The sequence below is a fragment of the Oncorhynchus mykiss genome, chromosome 6, assembly GCF_013265735.2.
Source record: "Oncorhynchus mykiss isolate Arlee chromosome 6, USDA_OmykA_1.1, whole genome shotgun sequence".
NCBI lineage: Eukaryota > Metazoa > Chordata > Actinopteri > Salmoniformes > Salmonidae > Oncorhynchus > Oncorhynchus mykiss.
In genome coordinates this window covers 37,448,568-37,466,768 of record NC_048570.1, presented here as the reverse complement: position 1 = coordinate 37,466,768, position 18,201 = coordinate 37,448,568, and the positions used below count along the sequence as shown (strand labels likewise).

Here is an 18,201-nt window from a genome sequence, read left to right as displayed (position 1 = left end):
CAAATGAGTGTAGATGAAGGGGAGGAGACTGGTTAAAGGAGGATTTTCAAGCCTCGAGACAACGGAGACATGGATTGAACAGAGTATGGTAATAGGTGCCAAGCGCACCGGCTTGAGTGGGTCAAGAACTGCAACACTGCTGGGTTTTTCATGCTCAACTGTTTCCTGTGTGTATCAACAATGATCCACCACCCAAAGGACATCCAGCTAACTTGACACAACTGTGGGAAGCATTGGGGTCAACATGGGCCTGAATCCCTGTGGAACGCTTTCAACACCTTGTAGAGTCCATGCCCCGACAAATTGATGCTGCTTTGAGGGCAAAAGGGGGTGCAACTCAATATTAGGAAGGTGTTCCTAATGTTTTGTACACACAGTGTATATATTATATAAACCCCCCCCCCCCCCCCAACTGACCTCAGTTAAACACACTGTTAGTAATGGTTGGTTAGTGACAGCTTGCAAACAACAACTATCAAAACACTATGTAGAACACCTAGCACTAGAAAAACGAATCACCGTCCATTGATACATCACATCAATGATCGTAGCAAACTAGAATAAATTCTGTCATGGTTTTTTAAAATTTCTTTGACAAATCATTTGGAAATTCTGTGCAGTTTCTCAAGGATTGACTAAAGGCTGTCAAATTAAATCCTGTTTAACCTAACTATAAAATATAGGGGCAACAAGTTGACCCAAAGCAGCATAAATAGCATTCAGTGGTTTCAAGGTTTTTACCAAAGAAATTAGACGAAAGAACAAAACAGTTCTACTGAACTTCTGCTGGAGGTATAAAAGAATCTTCTGCAATGGTGTCAAATCGTTCCCTTCATTATTTTCTCTCTACTTAACACATATATGTTTAAATGGACAACATGTATGAGAGCACAAACTGTAGATATCTGTAGATTCAGTCAACTTTCCCTTGCAAAGCACATAAAATAACAGTAGAAACACTTGCATTGACTAATAAAGGATAAGGTCTCCTTTACTAGCTACCTCAATCCTCAACTCAAATTTACAAAATGGTCTTGATCTTTGACATTTACCATAGTTATATGCTTATTTGAACATCTTAGAAATGTATGTGTTCATTCAATTGTAGCATTACATAATATACCTAATATTATTCATTTAATAAATAAAATGTTTTTTTGTTTATTTTCATGGTTGTACTCTGTGGTGTCTGAAACCATTCTCCCAGTGTGGTGGTGTCTTCCCTACCTACATGTCCTGTGCTTGTCCAACTATAGGCCAGCTGGGTGAAGAGTCACAATGGGACAGAGAGATAGATAGATAGAGATAGAGAGATAGAGATAGAGAGAGAATGAGGGAGATAGAAAACAGAGAGCGAGAGAAGATAGTTTTGGTGTATGAGACAGGGCCATGGCCTGTGTCTGGTGAGGATGAGAGAGGGGGGGGTCACTCTCCGGGCCTAGTCTGTGCCATTCTTGGGGGCATTTGGGTTGACCGGCTGCTGGCCATCCTTGCGTGGAGGCATCCTCTCGTTGACTTTGTCCAGGCTCTGCGCCTCCGCAAAGTCCTTGATCTTCCTCGTGGGAGAGAAGCCTTGAATAGCTAGAAGGAAGAGGAGAGGGAAAATTAGAAATCAAAGGAAAAAATGGTTTGAATGCTTCAACTTGAAATGTTTGTGAAAAAATATTTAGCCATCTCTTTTAAGGATCTGCAATAAAGGATCTTCAGGTATTAACCTGAAAATTAACCTATTTGTTTTGCCTTTATTGTAGGTCCTTAGTAAACTCCAGGTTCTTATGCTTACAAATGCAGGTAATAGCTGACCGTCCTTAGACAAACAGTGCAGACATACAACAGCTGTACGTACGGTGAATACACAGTCCTAGTACTGTTGACAAAACCACAGAACAAGCTACAGTACAACACCTCACAGTGAATGTGGGACTTACTGTAAAATTCCAAGTGCCAAGTAAAAACCACAAAGAAAACATGGGCAAACGAGAGATATACTGTAAGTAACTATTCAACAACAACATCAATAAGGCAAACATTTAGAATAAGAGGAAAATATGGACGTTTTACAGTTGACAATAGGAGAATGTGATCAATGACACTGCACTCATAGAAAACAGATCTGCAATTTTAAATAACATCTTAAGTTAGTTGGTTTGCTAATGAGAAATGTATCATTGCAAGGCAAACATTAGTTGTAGTTGAAGGTGCACTACGCAGAAATCTGAAATTGCTAAAATTCTAATAGTCACCTAATTTCCGTTTGGTGGCAAAACAAGCAAGTATATTGTAGAGAATCATTGTACCATCTGAACTGTTGTGAAATCTCTCTTCCATTAACAAAAATATAGTATTTTCAGCTGACAAAACCGAAGGTAAAACACGCAAAAAAATAATAATCTGGAAGCCTAGATATAGGTCACCTAGAACAGATCTACCGCTTCCAATGACAGATCTATAACTCACATTTTTATGTGAATTTGGTCAACTTGCCCAAAAAGTTATATATTGCAGCTTTAATAGGTGGCTATAAATCAGGGGTCTCCCCAATCCGGCCCGCGGGTGGTTTGAGTAAAAGAATGACAATAATTTAACTACATTCATACAGTTTCTTGACCATGTCCAGCTCGCTAATAATCACCTAAAGGAAAGTAAGACAGCATCGGAAATTCTAAAATCCATGGCTAGAGGACATTCTTCAGAAAATTTTGACAGAGAGGAAATAAACTTTCAGTGCGGCCCTCCGGAACCTCGTTGAAGACCGAATGTGGGCCCCGGGCCAAGATGAGTTTGACACCCCTGCTATTAAACATGCTCTGACATCAACAAAATATATTTGGACAGAAACCAAACTACCTATTACTACTCCAAATGTGTATGCGATCAAAGAGTGTATCTGAATGCTAGAACAGTAACATGCCAACAGAAGCAGACAGTAACAGAGTAGCAACAGCCAAGCAGCGTAACAGGATTAGACCCTGAATATATCCCTGGATAGCCAGGAGGAGGAAGGAGGTGCTCCCTAGGCTAGCAGAGTCTTAGCTGGCTTTGCTCAGGGACGAGCTGCCTGCAGCAGTGGCAAGGAATCTAGCTCCCACCCATGTGACTTCTGCCTACAGCTGTTTGTTAACAAGTCTCTGTTTCTCAACATGTCACTGTTAGGCCAAATGCCTGACTCTCTGTATCGGTATCTATATCTGTAGCCTATCTGTGAAGACTGTGTTTAGACCCAGGAACAATGTAACTATACAGTGCCTGTTGAGGTTCAAGCTAAAGTCCTTCCTGCCAAATGGAGTGCCCACTGCATTTGAGTCCTATCATGCATGTACAGTAGTAGCAGGAACTGGTAATGCAAGAGCAGCAATTTTGCAAAATGAAGTACACCAATCCATGGCAAAACTCACAAATCACACACACACAGTGAATGCACAACAATAACAAAATGAACATTTAAAAAGGGACAACAGGGGTGCATAAAGAATGAGGGCCCTGTTGGAAGGGTTAGAAGTAACAACACACTGAGGGAGGGATCCGGGGACCGCTTGCGTACCTTTTGCCTCCGCTGCCTCAGCGGCGGCTATGTAAATGTGAGTAGTGGTGAGAGGAGAAAAGTGAGTCATCAATGCAGAGAACCAGAGATCATCAACCACAGAACAGACAGTCCGAATCATCCAAACAACCCATCATAGACGAGATCCCCCCCCATTATCAACATCATGATCAGAGAAAACACAGGCAGGCAGGAGAAAAACATCCCTGACAAACATAGGCGGTATAATAATAATTATAATAATATAGAATTAGGTGTATTCGGAAAGTATTCAGACCCCTTGACTTTTTCCACATTTTGTTACGTTACAGCCTTGTTCTAAAATTGATTGATGAGGGGGAAAAAAATATTCAATCTATACACGCAATATCCCATAATGACAAAGCAAAAACAAGTTTTTAGAAAATTTAGCAAAAAACAAAATGATATATTACATTCACAGAAGTATTCAGACCCTTTACTCTGTACTTTGTTGAAGCACCTTTGGCAGCGATTACAGTCAAGACTTCTTGAGTATGATGCTGCAAGCTTGGCACACCTATATTTGGTGAGTTTTTCCAATTCTTCTCTGCAGATCCTCTCAAGCTCTGTCCGTTCTTTGATGTTTGATTGTGTTCAAGTCTGGGCAAGTCGGAGACATGTCCCAAAGCCACCCCTGCGTAGTCTTGGCTGTGTGCTTTGGGTCATTGTCCTGTTGGAAGGTGAACCTTCGCCCCAGTCTGAGGCCCTGAGCACTCTAGAGCAGGTTTTCATCAAGGATCTCTCTGTACTTTGCTCCGTATATATTTTCCTTGATCCTGACAAGTTTCTCAGTCCCTGTAGCTGAAACACATCCCCACAGCATGATGCTGCCACCATCATGCTTCACTGTAGGGATGGTGCCAGGTGTCCTAAAGACGTGACACTTGGCATTCAGGCCAATCTTGGTTTCATCAGACCAGAGAATCTTGTTTCTCATGGTCTGAGAGTCTTTAGGTGCCTTTTGGCAAACTCCAAGCGGGCTGTCATATGCCTTTTACTGAGCAGTGGCTTCCATCTGGCCACTCTACCATAAAGACCTGATTTATGGAGTGCTGCAGAGATGGTTGTCCCCCTGAAAGGTTCTCCCATCTCCACAGAGGAACTCTGGAGCTCTGTCAGAGTGACCATTGGGTTCTTGGTCACCTCCCTGACCAAAGCCCTTCTCCCCTGATTCCTCAGTTTGGCCGAGCATGCAAGCTCTAGGAAGAGTCTTGGTGGTTCCAAATTTCTTCCATTTAAGAATGATGGAGGCCACTGTGTCCTTGGGGACCTTCAATTCTTCAGACATTTTTGGGAACCCTTCCCCAGATCTGTGCCTCAACACAATCCTGTCTCTGAGCTCTACGGACAATTCCTTCGACCTCTGGCATGCACTGTCAATTGTAGGACCTTATATAGACAGGTGTGTGCCTGTCCAATCAATTGAAATTTACCACAGATGGACTCCAATCAAGTTGTAAAAACATCAAGGATGATCAATGGAAACAGGATGCACCTGAGATCAATTTAAAATCTCATAGCAAAGTGTCTGAATACTTATGTAATTAACATATTTATTTGTATAACTTTTTATACATTTGCAAAAATTTCAAAAAACCTGTTTTCACTTTGTCATTATGGGGTACTGTTCAAGGAAACATTTTTTTAAATCAATTTTAGAATTAGGCTTTAATGTAACAATAAGTGGAAAAAGTCAAGGGGTCTGAATACTTTCCAAATGCACTGTGTATAGTGGTGGAAAAAGTACCAATCGTCATACTTGAAAAAGACACATTCATAAAAAATTACTCAAGTTAATCACTACTTGAGTAAAAGTCTAAAAGTATTTGGTTTTAAATATACTTAATTATCAAAAGTAAATATAATTGATCAAATGTACAAGTATAAATAATTTCAAATTCCTTATATTAAGCAAAACAGAAGGCACAATTTTCTTTTTTACCTTCTTTTTTACAGATAGCTAGGGGCACACTCCAACACTCAGACATAATTTACAAACAAAGCATTTGTGTTTAGTGAGTCCGCCAGATGAGAGGCAGTAGGGACGACCAGGGATGTTCTCTTGATAAGTGTATGAATTAAACCATTTTTCCTGTCCTGCTAATCATTCAAAACCTATCGAGTCATTTTAGGTGTCAGGGAAACTGTATGGAGTAAAAAGTACATTCTTTTCTTTAGGAATGTAGTGAGGTAAAAGTTGTAAAAAATAAATAGTAAAGTAATGTACAGATACCAAAAAAAAACGACTTAAGTCGTACTTTACACCACTGACTGTATAGCTCTGTTTCACTGTATGTACAAGTGGGTAACCTGTACAGGTGTGAAATGGAAATGTTTATCTTGCATATCCCACTTCCCCTTAGACATCCTCGGAGAGTGGGGTCACGGCCAGGGATCAGACATTATTGACGGCGATCCTGGAGCAATAAGGGCTAATTGCCTTGCTCAAGTGTAGAATGAGATTTTTCCTTGTCGGCTCTGGGATTCAATCCAGCAACCTTTTGGTTACTGGCCCAACGCTCCTAACCGCCAGGCTACCTGCCGCATCTACACATGTTATAAATGCTTCTAAAAGGCTACTTACAGAGAGACTGTACAATTCAAATACACCTCAAACTGGTTTTAAGTGTGATAAAATCATCTGCATCCTTAGTGACACTTTATTCCTTTAGAGCCCATAGGGCTCTGGTCAAAAGAAGTCCACTATCGGGAATAGAGTGTAATTAAGGACACACCTAGAGTGAGAGATGCCTGCTGGAGACCTTAAGATGGTGCTTGCTGGCGTTAAAGAGCCATTGGGATTTTGCTGCGCAGTGAGCACACACACACACAGGCCTTTATATAGTTATTCTGGATCTTGTTATGGGAACCAAATCAATTGATGAAGTCTGCTGGGAGGAGAAGGGAACTGATTTCAGGCAGCTCACTACGTCTCACATTGTCATAATGAAGTGTGTTTAGGCTCAGTTTTCAAAAGGAACACATACATGTGATGAAGACAGATGAGAACTGTGGTGAGATGACAGATTTAATCTTTCTATTTGAGTTGTTCTTAATGAGGTGCTTTGTTACTGGTGTCACTTACATAATAAGTGGTGGTGAATCTAGCTATAAGACCATCTTTCATTTGTTATAGTCATACAGGCAGCGGGTAGCCTAGCGGATAGAGCAGGGGGGGGGGCAAAGACATCATTTTATCCCTTTTTCCCGCCCCAATTTTGTGGTATCTAATTGGTAGTTACAGTATTGTCCCATCGCTGCAACTCTTGGGAGAGGTGAAGGTCGAGAGCGGTGCGTCCTCTGAAACACGAACAAGCCAAGCCGCACTTCTTCTTTACATGCCCACTTAACCCGGAAGCCAGCCGTACCAACGTGTCGGGGGAAACACCGTGCACCTGGCGACCGTGTCAGCGCGCATGCGCCCAGCCCGCCACAGGAGTCGCTAGAACGCGATGGGACAAGGACATTTCTGCCTGCCAAACCCTCTCCTAACCCGGACGACGCTGGGCCAATTGTGTGCCGCCTCATGGGTCTCCCAATCACGGCCAGCTGTGACACAGCCTAGGATCGAACTCTGGTCTTTAGTGATGCCTCAAGCACGGCGATGCAGTGCCTTAGACTGCTGCGCCACTCGGGTGGCCCCCGCAAATTGATTTAACAAACAATTATTCCCTCAAAAAATGCGTCCCTCAAAATCAGTAGCAGAAAAGTCGCTGGTTCTAATACCCAAGCTGACAATGTGAAATTTTAAAAAATGAAAAAAATATATATATATTTTTATTTTTATTTGTATCGGTTGATGTGCTCTTGAGCAAGGCAATTTCGATGCAGCTATCCGGTGTGTGTGACAATAAAACATCTTCGAAGGAGTGGAATAGAAATTGCTAGGCTAAGGCATTTCCCTTCTTAATTTGGCACGGCATGTTTTTAAAGAGCACTGCAGTCAAAACTGGACAGTGTATCCCTAAAATGTCACTAGAGTACTGCTAGGAAGCAGTGAAGAGAAACAACAAACGGGATGTAATGAACCAGAACACACATCTGACTGGAGGGACTGACAGACACAGGGTGCGTCCCCTAAATGGCACCCTATTCTATATACAGTGCAATACCTTTGATCATTGCCTATAGGGCTCTAGTCAAAAGTCGTACACTCTATTGTGAATAGGATGCCATTTGGGACGCATACAGACAATGGCATTCTGGTAAAGGTCATGTCATGTGGTTTCCGTCCGAATGCTCACAGCTCTACCTCTATTCGCTACACCTCTGCCTCGCCTGGGAGGAGACCAGCCCCCAACCTCCAGCATTCCCTTCTCTCCTCCCTGCTGACAGACCAGGTCCTCCTGCGCCGTGTGTGTGCATTCCCCCAGCTGGCTGGGCTGGTTGACCTTTAGCTGGGCTGGTTGACCACATCAGTGACAGGCCACTTTGGTCCAGCCCCCCTCCAACCGCCTGCCCGCCCACAGCTCAGTCTCCCTAACCTTCTACCCAACTAGTCTCGAAAATCTGGCCCAAGGCAACACAGTGACTAGGGTCTGGTTTCAATGACTTTTGGCAAAGAAGAACTACGACACTGCCTTCGTTATTACTTTATCGGCTTTAATAAAATACTAAATAATAGCAAGCAAGATGGAGAACAAAGAGGTTATTTTTTTAACGAGTGCATTAAGTGGCTAGTTCGCATTAAATCAAATTTGTCACATGCGCTGAATAGACCTTATAGTGAAATGCTGGGTAGCCATTTGACTAGATGGCACATCAGCTACCTTAACTAAAAGGCAGTGTATTTTAGGCAGTGACGTAGTTCCTCTATACCAAGAGAGTCATTGAAACCATTTTCTGTTGCCTCGGGTCGGGTTTTCAATACTACCCAAAGCGGACAGCTGGCTTGACACAGAGACCCAAACAGACAAATGCTGCGTCCCATATGTAGGCTTCAGTGGCAGTGATAGTTTCCCTCTCGACTGCATAATTGAAAACGGAACACAGAGGAGCAGGGTCTATGATTTGTTTTCCATAATGAAATGTAAAAATGTAAAAACGTTCAGTGAAGCGTACATCCTTCAGTTTACCGTGCGGTTGGGCTAAGCCTGTGTTAGCGCAGGGAGAACGGCAGTGTTAAATGACACCCCAAGGCCCTCTGTGGGGGTAGGGCATGGGGGCTTCAGAGAGAGAGAGAAAGACAGCAGGGTGCGGGAGGAGAGGGGCGTTTGAGGGGGTGAGGAGGGGGAGAGAGACACGTACCGGTATGCAAGGTCTCTTTGCCCCCTGACAACACTCCTAGAGGCAGCGACCCAGTGGGGGTCAGTCCTTTGAGTGTCAGCACACTCTCACTCTCCTCCCTGAAGAAAGAGAGGGAGCGAGAGACACAAACACCTTAGAGATCTAACAAAGCTTTCAGTAACTAAACTCAGCAAAAAAAGAAACATCCCCTTTTCAGGACCCTGTCTTTCAAAGATAATTCGTAAAAATCCAAGTAACTTTGCAGATCTTAATTGAAAAGGGTTTAAACACCGTTTCCCATGCTTGTTCAATGGACCATAAACAATTAATGAACATGCACCTGTGTAATAGTCGTTAAGACACTAACAGCTTACAGACGGTAGGCAATTAAGGTAACTTTTATGGAAACATAGAGGACACTAAAGAAGCCTTCTACTGACTCTGAAAAACACCAGAAGAAAGATGCCCAGGGTCCCTGCTCATCTGATTGAACGTGCCTTAGGCATGCTGTAAGGAGGCATGAGAACTGCAGATGTGGCCAGGGCAATAAATTGCAATGTCCGTACTGTGAGACGCCTAAGACAGCGCTACAGGGAGACAGGACGGACAGCTGATCGTCCTCGCAGTGGCAGACCACATGTAACAACACCTGCACAGGATCGGTACATGCGGTCATCACACCTGCGGGACAGGTACAGGATGGCAACAACAACAACCTGAGTTACACCAGGAACACACAATCCCTCCATCAGTGCTCAGACTGTCTGCAATAGGCTGAGAGAGGCTGGACTGAGGGCTTGTAGGACTGTTGTAAGGCAGGTCCTCATCAGACATCACCGGCAACAACGTTGCCTATGGGCACAAACCCACCGTTGCTGGACCAGACAGGACTGGCAAAAAGTGCTCTTCACAGACGAGTCACGGTTTTGTCTCACCAGGCATGATGGCGGATTCGTGTTTATCATCGAAGGAATGAGCGTTACACCGAGGCCTGTACTCTGGAGCGGGACCGATTTGGAGGAGGGTCCGTCATTGTCTGGGGTGGTATGTCACAGCATCATCGGACTGAGCTTGTTGTCATTGCAGGCAATCTCAACGCTGGGCGTTACAGGGAAGACTCCCTCCTCCCTCATTCTGGTACCCTTCCTGGTCCTGACATGACCCTCCAGCATGACAATGCCACCAGCCATACTGCTCGTTCTGTGTGTGATTTCCTGCAAGACAGAAATGTCATTGTTCTTCCATGGCCAGCGAAGAGCCCGGATCTCAATCTCATTGAGCACATCTGGGACATGTTGGATTGGAGGGTGAGGGCTAGGGCCACCCCCCCAGAAATGTCCAGGAACTTGCAGGTGCCTTGGTGGAAGAGTGGGGTAACATGTCACAGCAAGAACTGGAAAATCTGGTGCAGTCCATGAGGAGGATGCACTGCAGTACTTAATACAGCTGGTGGCCACACCAGATACTGACTGTTACGGTTGATTTTGACCCCCCCTTTGTTCAGGGACACATTATTCCATTTCTGTTAGTCACATGTCTGTGGAACTTGTTCAGTTTATGTCTCAGTCGTTGAATCTTATGTTCATACAAATATTTACACATGTTAAGTTTGCTGATAATAAACGCAGTTGACAGCGAGAGGACGTTTCTTTATTTGCTGAGTTTACATATGTTAAAACACTCGTCATTTCTGCTCATACAGAGCTGTAGCAGCATCCCATGATATCTCTGTATATGGGCCACTGTGAAAGACAGACTGCTCTATATAGAAATAGGCCTACTTCTAGAACAAACTTCAATTCTAGGATCTCTGTGCTGATCTACATATCTCCCTTTCCCCATTGCAGTTGTGTGGCAGGCTAAATCACAGAGACAGCATTAATCTGGAATCATGTCTAATGGCATTATGCACACGGTGGTGTGCTGCCTCGTGACTCACTGTTGCCTGCTCATTCATCCTTATCGAAAAGCGGCACTGTGTTTTCAAACACGAAGTCATTGTGCACTTTCAAATTGACTTCACTCATTTCATAAACTAGACTCATTCTAGTCTCAACTAAAAATAGAGACTGCAGTCTATTCCCACCCCGCTCCATTCACTCTGACTTTCCCTTTTCAGTATGGTTGAGTCCAAAATGTCAACCTATTCCCTGTATAGTGCACAACTTTTGACCAGAGCCCTATGGACCCTGGTCAAACGCAGTGCACTACATAGGGAATAGTGTGCCATTTAGGTCAGCCTTTATGCTGTCGTGTGTGATGACGAGACAGAGAGAGTGAAAGGCTTTTTCACCTGAGAACAGAGAAGACTCTGGCCATTTTCCCGATGGCTCGGATCTTGTTCCGGATCACCTCCTTACGCACTGCTGGGATTCCTCCATCTTCTCATAAAATACAACAAAATATTCTAAGCATTTGGTTGGGCATTATAATGCGTTCTACTGCTTTAAATAGTCTGTGAACATCAGAGCAGAGGAAGGTGGAAAGAAAATGAGAAAAGTAAGGGAACAGAGGAAAGAAAGGAGAGTAAAGAGGAGAAAAGGAAGGAAGTAGAGGGGAACAGGGGAGGAGGTGGAAGCGGAGGAGAGGGAGCGGAGGGGAGAGGAGTAAAGGAGAGGAGTGTACAGTGGAATGTCGAGTTGAGCACCGTCAGATCTCTTGTGACTCCTGAGATGTTCTAGATGAACTCCAGATATGAGACTGTGTGTGTTTGTCTGACAGAGCTGTTATGACATGCTGTGGATGAACCAGCTGTAATGAAAAATGAAGCTACCAGCTTTACCTTCTTAACACTAGTGAGGAGTTAGGAGGGGTGCGGGCGGGGGTCTTAACGTGCCTCATTAAATCCTGGCTGTTCCTCTTACCTTCACACAGGTCGTCTCCTTCTGACATGAGTTCATCATCTGAGCAGATGTTCAGCACATTCACCAGCATCTCTGTCACTGTGCAGAGAAGGGAGGTACCACCACAACTCAGCTAGCACCACCACCAAAACGCTCTTTGCTACATCTTTTAGAGTGCAGACCTAGTACTGTTTTTTTGTAGTTGCATTTTTAGCACCAAAACACACCCCTCTCATGCTAGAATTTTCCAATGCTCATTCCTGGAATTCTACTGGCACATTCTTAACTCTGACAAAAACACTGATATGGACAGGGAGCACATACATACCTTTCTCTCCGACAAAGGGCAGAGACCAGGTGAAGACGTCCATGAAGTTGGGCAGCCAGTAGGGGTGGGGGGAGCAGTTGAACTGCCGAATGTTCATCACATTGTTCTCATACTTTAATACAGCAGCTGGAAGTTGGAGTGAGATGTAAAGAACAAAAGAATGATCAAGTTAGCCATTCTGACTAACAAGACTAAATGTTTCACTGACAAACACTACTAGCCAATTGTTGTCATATTTTGGGGACAGCCCAAGTGGACCTGGAGGGGCAGAAAGGTCAGAGGGACGGGAATCAAAATCCCAGATTTGTGAAACCTGACCCCCGTGGCTGTACGCCAGCCAGAAGACAACAGCTATAGACCCATTTCCCGGCCCGGTCATGAATAGTTGCCCACACGTGTGTGTCAGAAAGTTTGTTTACATGGAAGGAGGATACGATCACATGCAACTTCAAATTCAGCTCGTGCAAGTCAACAAACACGTAATCAGATGGTTATCGTCGTCAAAAGGGTTGATTACATAGCAAGCCAGCAACGCAAAGTAAAACATCACAAACAGAGCTAGATAAAGCCAGAAGAATAGTATACTTGTTGAACATAGCTATAGCCACCAGTCTTGCATGTTTTCATTGTCTTCACTCACTCACTGGACGTTTGTCAAGGTCCTGACATCAACGTTAGCTATCCTGTTACAAAGATTTTTGATGGAGGGACACGCGCCTCACTCGAACGTGACGCTTGATGGTAAACAGAAAATGGCTCTTTACAACAGCACAAAGGCACGTGCTACACTATGCATATAACCCATCACAGTCTTGATCTAAAGAGTACACACACCTTTGTTGTTGTATACATCTAGGTAATTTGGTGCTGAGAAGATTGTAATTAATGAAGGAAAGCCTGTAGTCTGGCTTTTTCTGTACATCCGATACCTGGGAAGAGAGACAAAATTACCTTAGTTTGAGAAATAAAATGGTGAAGAGAGAGCAACATTTTTTTTTGTAAGCCCATACAAATACACACACACACACACACACACACACACACACACACACACACACACATACACATATAGAGCGATTCATTTAATTAATATGAATCGATTATTTTAAACAATTATTTTTGAGAAATCAAATGATTCGCTTTGCCATTGTAATAGTTAGGGTTCTGTTCAATCAAGGTGAATCAAATCATTTGTGAATCGCAAACGGTAAAAGGAAAACATGTTAGCTGTAGCCTTACAGATTGTTGTCGCTGCAAAAAAACGTATTTTGTAGATACTTTAAGTTGATTTGGACATTTATGGAACATTGCACCAATAGATTCCAGAAGTCAGCCTGAGGTAAACACTTCTTAGGTAAGATACAGTATATATAGGGCCCTATAAAATCTGCAATATGGAAAAGCATGCCAAAACAGTCAATTCTAAAGGTTACCTTTAAAAAAAAACACGGCAATTAAATGTAGGCCTACCTTGCAGAATGATATGATGCTTGGTATCAAATCGGGTGAGCAATAGCCTTTATTTCTGCTAATAGTCACACAATGGTCTCTTGCTAGGAGGCAGTTCAATTATTTTTTATTTAACCTTTACCTAGGCAAGTCAGTTAAGAACAAATTCGTATTTACAATGACGGCCTAGGAACAGTGGGTTAACTGCCTTGTTCAGGGGCAGAACGACAGATTTTTACCTCGTCAGCGCAGGGATTCGATCTATCAACATTTCAGTTACTGGCCCAACCCTCTAACCACTAGGCTACCTGCGTGGTTAGGGGAACCACTACAGAATAACTACATTCGCTGAAGAAAAGGTGTGCGCTTGCTTCAGCCGTCTTATTTGTATGGTAGTGGGAGACGTGTAGAACTCAAGCTAAATAGTTCAAGCACAAACTGAAGCAGTTCAGTATAGTAAGAATAAGTCTAATTAGTTTAGTAGACTGCTATCAGCAGCACATCAATTATTAAAAATGGTAGATCTATGCATCTGTGACTAAAACTGGGTTAGTGGATGTAGTGGATCTGTCATTTCAAAACCATTATACTATCATGATCCTCGCTATATGAGCAGCGTTACAATTCCCACCAAGAGGGTTTACCCTCTGGCCTTTCACACCAGTGACCCGGTTTTGATTCCCTGCCACGGCGTTTGCTAAATTGGTGCAGAGGTGGGAAGACGGCCGTGAGGGTATCGGAACACACGGCCAGGACGTACTAGGGTGCCGAGTATTCAAAGCGCGGGGCGTGCCTTCCGTTCGGAAAGGGCACTGTAGCAATGCTCGCTATATGAGCTACTTTAGAATTCCCACCAAGTAGATTTACCCAATTGGTGCGATGTGTAGGGTCTTTGCATTTCACAGCAGCATCCCATGTTCTATTCCCTGCCCCTCCAGTCACTGCCATACCAAAAGGCTAAAATCTCTTGAGGTGTTGTCCTAAGATTGTTTAATATTATTACAAGGGGTACAACTTATAAAATGTTTATATTATTATTTTATTTTTTCGCCTCACTTTAAATAAAAATCCGTTTTACGGTTAAATGTATTACTCTGTAAACAGTGAAACTTACCCTGCATCCTGTGCTTCGTGTGCTCTAATTACCGACAGCAAGTTATTATTTATCAAAAAGTCACATACTGCCGGGTAACTGCAAGGCAAGAGAGAGAGGAAAAACAGCCAATTAGAACAGCCAGTGGAGTGAGGTTAAAGCTGGACCGCACAGTCAGTCTTGGCAGCCATGTAGTGTGAGATATGACTGAAATTCTTTGAGGAACAGCGTGTGGCCATTAGAAGCATTTTCTGGCTGTTCTTTACTTTTGGAAATACATTAGGAATTCCTGTCAGTATCTTGCCCTCTGGCCTGGGAGGTAGGGAGGGTTTAATTGAACCACTGAGGCCAGAGCAGAACAGTGCCAAGGAGGGCTGTGGTATTTATGGACTCGTATAGCTGCTCCAGAGGCAGCCAGTAGGCCACAGCCACAGGAGAGCAGACCTGGTGTGAATCCCAAATGGCACCCTATTCCCTAAACAGTGTACTTCCTTGATCAGAGCTCTATGGGCCATAGCCGAAGGTAGTGCACTATATAAGCAATAAGGTGCCATTTGGGAAGCACACCATCTATGTGGCTGACCGGCTTTTACTTGGGTTTCTACAATGACCCCACCAGCCTATTCCACCTCTCATAAAAGACTGCTCGGGTAATTAGCCGGACACCTGCATTTAGTTAGCATGGCAAAAACCCATCAACAGCAGAAAGAGATATACAGTGCATTCGGAAAGTGTTCAGACTCATTCACTTTTGTTACATTACAGCCTTATTCTAAAATGGATTAAATACTATTTTTCCCCTCATCAATCTACACACAATACCGCATAATGACAAACCAAAAAGGTTTAAAAAACTGAAATACCTTCTTTACATAAGTATTCAGAAACTTGCTATGAGACTCGAAATTGAGTTTAGGTGCATCCTGTTTCCAATGATCATCCTTGAGATGTTTCTACAACTTGATTGGAGTCCACCTGTGATAGATTCAATTGATTGGACAAGATTTGGAAAGGCACACACCTGTCTATATAAGGTCCCACACTTGACAGACTGTGCTCATCAAAGCAAAAACCAAGCCATGAGGTGGAAGGAATTGTCTGTAGACCTCAGAGACAGGATTGTGTCGAGGCACAGATCTGGGGAATGTCACAAAAACATTTCTGCAGCATTGAAGGTCCCCAAGAACATAGAGGCCTCAATCATTCTTAAATTGAAGAAGCTTGGAACCGTCAACTCTTCCTAGAGCTGGACGCCAGGCTAAACTGAGCAATTGGGGAAGAAGAGCCTTGGTCGGTGAGGTGAACAAGAACCCTATGGTTCAGAGCTCCTTCCAGAAGGACAACCATCTCTGCAGCACTCCACCAATCAGGCCTTTATGGTAGAGTGGCCAGACGGAAGCCACTCCTCAGTAAAAGGCACAGGACAGCGGACTTGGAGTTTGCCAGAAGGCACCGACATGACTCAGACCGTGGAAAACAAGATTATTTGGTCTGATGAAACCAAGCGTCATGTCTGGAGGAAACCAGGCACCGCTCATCACCTGACCAATACCATCCCTACGGTGAAGCATGGTGTTGGCAGCGTCATGCTGTGGGGATGTTTTACAGCGACAGGGACTGGGAGACTAATCAGGATCAAGGGAAAGATGAACAAGGCAAAGTACAGAGAGAACCTTGATGAAAACCTGTTCCAGAGCACTCAGGACCTCAGACTGGGGGGAAGGTTTACCTTCCAACAGAACAACAACCCTAAGCACACAGTCAAGACAACGCAGGAGTGGCTTCGGAACAAGTCTCTGAATGTCCTTGAGTGGCCCAGCCAGAGCGCGGACTTGAACCCGATCGAACATCTCTGGAGAGACCTGAAAATAGCTGTGGAGTGACGCTCACCATCCAACCTGACAGAGAGGATCTGCAGAGATGAATGGGAGAAATTCTACAAATACAGGTGTGACAAGCTTGTAGCGTCATACCCAAGAAGACTCGAGGCTGTAATCGTTGCCAAAGGTGCTTCAACAAAGTACTGAGTAAAGGGTCTGAATACATACGTAAATGTGATATCAGTTTTTTATTTTTAATACATTGAAAAAAAATCTAAAAAACAGTTTTTGCTTTGTCATTATGGGTATTGTGCGTAGATTAATTAGAATTTTTTTAATCAATTTTAGAATAAGGCTGTAACATAAAATGTGGAAAAATTTTCTGAATGCTAGTACTGCTAGGGAGGCAATGGACTGGCGCTTCCTAGGGTCAATACCTTACAGTACACTCCCAAACTGGACAGTGCAGTGGCCTATACTTCAACTAACTAAAACACAGATATATCCCTGGTGTGTCACCAGTAGCTCTTCAAGTAGCAAACTGTATTATTTTCAACTTATGGCCAGTATTATTGGCCATATAAGTTTCTTATGTAGCTGAACCTTGATATAGAGCAGGTAGCACACCTGAAAAAGTAGGAGCAGCCTCGAACAGAGTTGTGGTTGAAGTGTTCTGCTGTCTTCTCACTGCCGTAGTCCTCTCCTGGGTCAGCCCAGATCAGGTCACACATAGGGCCGAATGCTGGAGGCTCCTTAAACCTGTCTAACTGTGGAGCGCAGACACACACGCACAGCACCATGAGTCAAAGAAAGTTGATTGATCACAGATTTTTTTTATCCACTAAACTCAGCAAATAAAGAAACGTCCTCTCACTGTCAACTGTGTTTATTTTCAGCAAACTTAACATGTGTAAATATTTGTATGAACATAAGATTCAACAACAGACATAAACTGAACAAGTTCCACAGACATGTGACTAACATACATGGAATAATGTGTCCCTGAACAAAGGTGGGGTGGGGGGGGTCAAAATCAACAGTAACAGTCCGTATCTGGTGTGGCCACAAGCTGTATTAAGTACTGCAGTGCATCTCCTCCTCATGGACTGCACCAAATTTGCCAGTTCTTGCTGTGACATGTTACCCCACTCTTCCACCAAGGCACCTGCAAGTTCCTGGACATTTCTGGGGGGAATGGCCCTAGCCCTCCGATCCAACAGGTCCCAGACGTGCTCAATGGGATTGAGATCCAGGCTCTTCGCTGGCCATGGCAGAACACTGACATTCCTGTCTTGCAGGAAATCACGCACAGAAAGAGCAGTATGGCTGGTGGCATTGTCATGCTGGAGGGTCATGTCAGGATGAGCCTGCAGGAAGGGTACCACATGAGAGAGGAGGATGTCTTCCCTGTAACGCACAGCGTTGTGATTGCCTGCAATGATAAGCTCAGTCCGATGATGCTGTGACACACCGCCCTAGACCATGACGGACCCTCCTCCACCTCCAAATCGACCCCACTCCAGAGTACAGGCCATGGTGTAACGCTCATTCCTTCGACAATAAACACGAATCCGACCATCACGCCTGGTGAGACAAAACCGTGACTCGTCTGTGAAGAGCACTTTTATTTGAGGGCCTGCAAGCCCTCAGTCCAGTCTCTCTGAGCCTATTGCAGACAGTCTGAGCACTGATGGAAGGATTGTGCATTCCTGGTGTAACTCGGGCAATTGTTGTTGCCATCCTGTACCTGTCCCACAGGTGTGATGTTCGGATGTACCGATCCTGTGTAGGTGTTGTTACACGTGGCCTGCCACTACGAGGATGATCAGCTGTCCGTCCTGTCTCTCTGTAGCGCCGTCTTAGGCGTCTCACAGTACGGA

The 18,201-nt window shown here is 44.0% G+C and overlaps 1 protein-coding gene across 7 annotated transcripts in view; it reads right to left on the bottom strand.

The window, feature by feature from the left end:
* Positions 1–383: 383 nt before the first annotated feature.
* ppp3cca (protein phosphatase 3, catalytic subunit, gamma isozyme, a) overlaps positions 384–18,201 on the bottom strand; it is a 78,709-nt gene continuing 60,891 nt past the window's right edge. The window contains exons 6-14 of one of the 7 annotated variants that reach the window (XM_021606376.2): positions 16,949–17,088; positions 14,523–14,600; positions 12,794–12,888; positions 11,960–12,085; positions 11,653–11,730; positions 11,082–11,169; positions 8,810–8,907; positions 3,542–3,568; positions 384–1,581 (exon numbers count right to left, since the gene is read on the bottom strand). In XM_021606376.2, coding sequence (XP_021462051.1) covers positions 1,439–1,581; positions 3,542–3,568; positions 8,810–8,907; positions 11,082–11,169; positions 11,653–11,730; positions 11,960–12,085; positions 12,794–12,888; positions 14,523–14,600; positions 16,949–17,088 — 873 coding nt within the window. In that variant the 3' untranslated portion in view covers positions 384–1,438. Of the gene's footprint in view, positions 1,582–3,541; positions 3,569–8,809; positions 8,908–11,081; positions 11,173–11,652; positions 11,731–11,959; positions 12,086–12,793; positions 12,889–14,522; positions 14,601–16,948; positions 17,089–18,201 lie in introns of all 7 variants that reach the window. The other 6 variants (XM_021606377.2, XM_021606375.2, XM_021606379.2 and 3 more) reach the window with 6 other exon arrangements.